This window comes from Megalobrama amblycephala, linkage group LG3 (assembly GCF_018812025.1).
Source record: "Megalobrama amblycephala isolate DHTTF-2021 linkage group LG3, ASM1881202v1, whole genome shotgun sequence".
Classification (NCBI taxonomy): Eukaryota; Metazoa; Chordata; class Actinopteri; order Cypriniformes; family Xenocyprididae; genus Megalobrama; species Megalobrama amblycephala.
In genome coordinates this window covers 58,065,486-58,072,626 of record NC_063046.1, presented here as the reverse complement: position 1 = coordinate 58,072,626, position 7,141 = coordinate 58,065,486, and the positions used below count along the sequence as shown (strand labels likewise).

Below are 7,141 nucleotides of genomic sequence, written 5' to 3'. Positions count from 1 at the left end.
TTTGCCTCTTCTTCATTTTCACTGAATCACAGTGTATATGTATGCACTCATTTTTTATAACTCCATCTTTAAATAAAGATCCATTTACTATTTGACATGATTATTAAAGTTACGTTAAAACATATTTAAATATTACAAAAGTACCTTTTCATAAAATACACATATTTGTATTTTTATATGCAGTGGCTCACACTTGAAATTAGTTTAATTATACAGGCCTATCATCTATCTATCTATCTATCTATCTATCTATCTATCTATCTATCTATCTATCTATCTATCTATCTATCTATCTATCTATCTATCTATCTATCTATCTGTCTGTCTGTCTGTCTGTCTGTCTGTCTGTCTGTCTGTCTGTCTATCTATCTGTCTATCTGTCTGTCTGTCTGTCTGTCTGTCCATCTATCTATCTATCTATCTATCTATCTATCTATCTATCTATCTATCTATCTATCTATCTATCTATCTATCTATCTATCTATCTATCTATCTATCTATCTATCATGTGTGTGTGTGTATATATATATATATATATATATATATATATATAAACCATCAAATATCAACCAAGTGGCACCTGCACACAGATTATATCATTACTAGCTTCACTTTTTGAGCCATTTATTATTTGTATTTTTGTTTTACAGTATACCTATTATTCCCAGATCTTTTAACTTCCCATCTATAATGTAAACTTGTTAAATAATGTTAAAATCAGAATAAATCTTGCTTAGAAATCACATTTCAATTTATTTGACGTTCATGTGCACAATAACAATTGGTGTCCCTGAAACTGCAGTCATTGCATCATGAAAAAATACTATAGTAATTTATAGTAAATACTAAAGTACTTGAATAAATTTGTTGTGGAAATTCTATAGTTGCTGTGGTAATAACTATAGTAATATAAACATTACTGTACTAAGTTTTCTACAACTATAGGGTATATTATACTACAATATACACTACAGTTTACTGTAATAAAAACTAAAGTATACTACAGTATTTATAACAGTTTAGCAGTTCACTATAGTTAATACTTCAGTATGCTGTAGCATTCATTAACAAAGTGTTGTAAATACTATAATATATACAGTATAATACAATTTACTACATCCAAGTGACAGTTTGAAAAATAAGAAATGTCATTAATTTTAAGATTGTGTGTCATGATCTGAGAGTAAAGGCTATCATGACGAAACATTGTTTTCCCAAATTAGTCACATTTGAGAATTTTAATTCATAATCCATTTATTCATTTAACTTCAGTTAAGTTCATTGACTGCTAGCTAACTTGTCTAACTAACGTGCTGTCAAGTTTAGGCTGATCTTTTTTTTTTTTTTCTTCCAAAAAGGGAAACGTCATTATTATCACATTCCATTAGCATCAAACACACAATATCAATATTATTACACATTATACCAAAATCCATCTGAAGGCTTATCAATGCCATCATCAGCTTTATTTCAGGACATAATAGTTTTGGCACTTTGCCTGTTTATTATATACACTATATTGCCAAAAGTTTTGGGACGCCTGCCTTTACATGCACATGAACTTTAATGACATCACATTCTTAATCCGTAGGGTTTAATATGGAGTTGGCCCACCCTTTGCAGCTATAACTGCCTCAACTCTTCTGGGAAGGCTTTCCACAAGGTTTAGTATGGAAATTTTTGACCATTCTTCTAGAGGCACATTTGTGAGGTCAGGCAGTGATGTTGGTGAGAAGGTCTGGCTCACAGTCTCCGCTCTAATTTATCCCAAAGCTGTTCTGTCGGGTTGAGGTCAGGACTCTGTGGAAGCCAGTCAAGTTCCTCCACACCAAACTCGCTCATTCATGTCTTTATGGACCTCGCTTTGTGCACTGGTGTGCAGTCATGTTGGAACAGGAAGGGGCCATCCCCAAACTGTTCCCACAAAGTTAGGAGCATGAAATTGTCCAAAATGTTTTGGTATGCTGAAGCATTAAGAGTTCCTTTCACTGGAACTAAGGGGTCAAGCCCAACCCCTGAAAAACAAGTACCAAACCCAGACAGAGAAGCGTGATTGGTCACTCCAGAGATATCTTTACACCACTGCATTCGACGCTTTGCATTGCACTTGGTGATGTAAGGCTTGGATGCAGCTGCTCGGCCATGGAAACCCATTCCATGAAGCTCTCTACTCACTGTTCTTGAGCTAATCTGAAGGCCACACAAAGTTTGGAGGTTTGTAGCTATTGACTCTGCAGAAAGTTGGCAATGTGATTTTACAGAGTTGCTGTTGTTCCCAATTGCTTCCACTTTGTTATGATACCACTAACAGTTGACTGTGGAATATTTAGTAGTGAGGAAATTTCACGAATGCACTTATTGCACAGGTGGCAACCTATCACGGTACCACGTTTGAATTCACTGAGCTCCTGAGAGCGACCCATTCTTTCACAAATGTTTGTAGAAGCAGTCTTCATGCCTAGTGCTTGATTTTATACACCTGTGGCCATGGAAGTGATCGGAACACCTGAATTCAATGATTTTGGATATGCAATAATATATGCGATTTCCAAATGCACCACTAGAGGACAGCATCAACATATTTTGCCATTCTGCTCCGATTTATAACGACAATATGTAGGCTACTGCAATTACTTCATAGTTCCTGGACTTGTTGATAACTTAATATGCGACATGACATTAATTCCCGTCAAAGAGGCGATTAATATTCCAGCTGATGTTCAGTCTCTTCACGCGCGGTGATGCTTAAGCGCATAACGTCATCCCGAGCAGAGCAACGCGCATGCGCACGAGCGGGCGCTGAGGACGGAGAACAGCTGTACCGGAGGCCACAATGCGACTGGCGCTCTGGGCTCCTGCCTTGATTCCCATCCGCAATGGCTGCGCAGAATGATCCAGAGAGCTCGTACTATGCGCTCCTCTAGACCCGCAAACAGAAGAGCACAAGCGGAGCCGACTCAAAATGAGCACCGGATTCAGCTCGAGCTCCTGCCGCTTCGCGGATTATTTCGTGGTCTGCGGTCTGGACACCGAGAGCGGCTTAGAACCAGACGAGCTGTCCGGTAAGACCCGATCAGCGGTTCACGAGTCTGATTTCGACAGATTTATGTGGTTTTACTGAGTATTTGCTTAAAGGTGTTAGTTATGTGATGAATCAAACCGAAAACTAGAATAAATAGAGTCCTGTAATGATTAAACCTGCTGAAAATACGCTAAAATGTCATTTCAGAGAGGTCAGTTGAGATTTATTTATTATTATATTATATTCACGGACGGTGGACTTTAAAAACAAACATTTGGGGTGTTACAGACCTTACTAGAGACCCTTCATTCTTAAAGGAAACCTGTTTACTTATTGTTTATTCTTGGGAAAAGCTTATATTAATTAGGTTAAACTCAACAGAAGATCAAATCTGTCATTTCATAATAGATCATCCTTCCATATTGTTTATACAAAAAAAAAAAAAAAAAAAATGGAGGCTGACATTATTTACTTTTGTTTACAAGAATGAGGATCAGTAATATAATCTATATTCTACAATATCTTCGCATATTCGAGGTGTTTATGTTCTGCGTTCATTTATATTTATGTAACAGGATTTATTTCTTCATAAACATTTCCAGCATTCTTCAAAACGAGATTTTATTACTATTATGTAATCTTTTTCAACCCAACATGATCAATTCCTTCATCTCCAGTATTCAGTCACTTTATGTGAGATTAAAATGAAGAAATAAAATTTTAAGTTTTAAAACAGTCTGATACAAACATATAGTAACTTTAGTTTAGGGTCCAATTCTCACTATTAACTAGTTGCTTATTATTAGCATGTATATTACTAGGATATTGGCTGTTTATTAGTACTTCTAAAGCACATACTAATGCCTTATTCTTCACGACTTTATTCTACATCTCTTAATCCTACCCAACACCTAAATTTAAGTACCTTACTAACTATTAATAAGCAGTAATTAGGAGTTTGTTGATGCGAAATAATGAGAATTGACCCTAAACTAAAGTGTGGCCGTATATTTTCCCGTTTTAGTGTTTTACAGTGACTCACTTACACCATATTCTCATGTAAAAGGCCTTTTCAACCAGCACGTGAAGTCTTGTAGGGCGAGAGTGCAGATTTCCTGTGGTTTCAGGCTTCCTCATCATGCATTTTCTGTTTTGCTAGATCTCCACTGATGTAATCAGAGCATCGGTTTCCTCTTAAATTTTCTTGGATGTTTGTGAAAAGGGTGTTTCATTTATGCAGGTTTCATTCCATAAGTGTTTTGTTGCGTCAGTGTCAGCGGGTGATAGTTGTGGCGCTCTGTGATCCGCACCGTCGGTGTTTTAAATCGTATGTAAAAGGTGAAACACTGATAGTCAGTCACTGAATTTGAGTTTCTGGAAATGCTGTTTCTGGATGCAGGGCTCATCGAGGCCACTGGTTTGGCTCTACTAAGAAAAATAGAGCATTTACCAAAAGAAATAATTAAGTTACATTTAATTATATATCCAAAATATTATTTATCCAAAAATAAATAAATATTACATTTCACACAGACACATACAATTTAATACAGTTTTAAAATACAGTCTTTTTTACAGTTTTTTTCTTCTGTTCAAGTGTCTGTGGGGTAAAGCAGCACTGTTTATCATATTAGATACATTTGAATGTGTTGAAAGTTGTTATAATGCTACTCTGTGCGTTCGCTCGCCGGCTACTATGAGACACTTGTTGACACTGCAGTAAGCTAGATCGATGTTAGGCATGGTAAAACATGGTACTCGCGGTAAATCAAGAAAACAAAATTTAAACAAGCTGCAGTAAGATAGATCAATTTTAGAATATCATATTAAATGGATGGCTTGTGTTGATAAATGGCTTGCAATTAATTTTAAAACGTATTGATGGAGAAAATGCTGTATTACTGTTAATAAAAATAAAGCTGCATCTGATTATGCTATTTTAGCTACTTGACAAAATAGTGTTTTTCTCTGAGGCATGGTAAAGCATGGTACTCGATGTAAATCAAGAAAATTAGATTTAAATAAGACTAAACATGTTGAGCTACATAACATTAATTAGTTTTCTGTCTATAAATATATCAAAACAGTTGTTCTTTTGTCTATTGAAACATGTAAATATTAAAACGTCTTTGGTGTTTCCATGGTTTCTACAAAAAAAACCCGGAAACCGAGGGTAACGCGGGTATGACGCAATTGACAGGCGACTCCTCACACGTCCCGGAGCCTTGGTTAAAATTGCAATTTTCTCACGATTTACAAATAGTTGCAAACATTTGGGATATTGTAAGTCCTCAAGTGAACAAAATATATAGCAATGGCCTAGTGGTTTTTGGATATTTTACTGCAAAATTCTTACATATTGCACCTTTAATGTATATATTTAAGAGAAATATGTTATTTATGTACAAAATATTTTTATTTGTATAATATAAATTATATAAAAATGTAAATAAATACATATACTTGTAAATATTTCTCAAATATATACATGAATGTGTTTGTATTTATATAATAGTTACACACAGTACACCCACATATATTAGGCGAACTCAAACATTTATTTTGTATGCGATTAATCGCATTGACATCCCTACAAAATATATAACACCGTTCTAGTGGTTTTTGGATATTTTAATAAAAAAATCTTACATATTGTGCCTTTAAAACTTTTACTGTAACTAAACTGTGGCATATAGGCCTGGTTTCACAGACAGGGCTTAGATTAAGCCAGGATTGTTAGTTCAATTAAGACTAAGAAGTTTTTATAAACATGCCTTAGAAAAAACATTACTGATGTGCATCTTGAGACAAAACGATGGCAGTGACATATTTTAAGATCTGTCAGTGCAAGTTGCTTATATCAATAATGCATTTTAGTCTGGGACTGCTAGGCTTAAGCCTTGTCTGTGAAACCGTGGCGTATTTAGAGCCTGATGCTTTAGAAATCATTCTTATGACATATAACTAAAGACTATTAAAGGTGCAGAAAACAAATGCTGGAGAAACACTGTTGAAAGTGGATCAAACCGAGCACCAAAACATGCCAATCAGCAGTAAGGGGCGTGTCCACTCATGTCAGTTTAGGACCGTGACCTGTTCACACTCATATCTGATATTGTTAAAACGTAATGTGAACAGCCAAAAAAAAAAATCAGATGTGAGCAATAAATCAGAATTGAGCACTTAGGCTTGCAGTGTAAACATAGACATAGTGATAAAGCTGCTCTGGCCCAACAGGACAAATGGCCCGAAATGCTCTCACTCTGTCCCCATGCCATCGATCCATCCTTATCCTTACGTGCATTTTGTCAGAGAGCATGATTGTACTGTTATGTGTGTATTGTGCAACTCTGAGTCATGGAGAAGCTTGCAATCATTCATGTCTGTCGAGGCTCGATGCATTGATGAGCAATAAATGATACATTTAGACATGGTTGTAGTGCAGCTGACCCTGTAGTGAAAGTGACTGGTGTCCATCATGACGTTCCCCCTGGGGAAAAGCGCGATCAATGGAGTGTGTCCCACACGAGACCCTCGAGACAAAGAGAGGTCACTGAGATCATCGGGGGAGCACAAAAAGCCCTAAAGCAGCAACCAGTCACATTGTTGTGGCAAGAGTTTACTGATGCGCTGATGTTTTAATGTGTAAAAAAAAAAAAAGAGAGATTTAGTTGTTTTGAAATGTTTTAACATGTCACTATTGTAAAAAGTACATAAGCACATGACTGGGTAACACTCTTGAATCTGTGTTAGCTGGGGAAGGAAACTGCTAACATGCTGTTTTTAGAGGAAACGAGTCTAGTTTTTTTTTTTTTTTATCATGCATATGTAAGCGTGATTGTGGTTGTTGGTTTGCCAAAAAAGTACTTTGAGAGTATGAACCAGTAAGACCTTCGTTCACCTTCAGAACACAAATTAAGATATTTTTCATGAACTCTGAGAGTGTTTTTTAATCTCCCATAGAAAGCAACATAATTACCACATTCAAGGTCCAGAAAGTGTGTACAGTGTGACTACAGTGGTTCAACCTTAATGTTATGAAGCGACGAGAATACTTTTTGTACGTAAACTGCTCACAGCGTAAAACTGTAGGAGTCTGACAGGGAAGAGAAGAAATTG

General features: G+C 36.0%; 1 protein-coding gene across 4 annotated transcripts in view; it reads left to right on the top strand.

Annotated features, from left to right (window-relative positions):
• Window positions 1–2,663: 2,663 nt before the first annotated feature.
• Window positions 2,664–7,141, top strand: part of dennd5a (DENN/MADD domain containing 5A) — a 67,406-nt gene continuing 62,928 nt past the window's right edge. The window contains exon 1 of one of the 4 annotated variants that reach the window (XM_048186209.1): window positions 2,664–3,062. In XM_048186209.1, the coding sequence (XP_048042166.1) occupies window positions 2,963–3,062 (100 nt within the window). In that variant the 5' untranslated portion in view covers window positions 2,664–2,962. The remainder of the gene's footprint in view (window positions 3,063–7,141) is intronic. The other 3 variants (XM_048186208.1, XM_048186211.1, XM_048186210.1) reach the window with 3 other exon arrangements.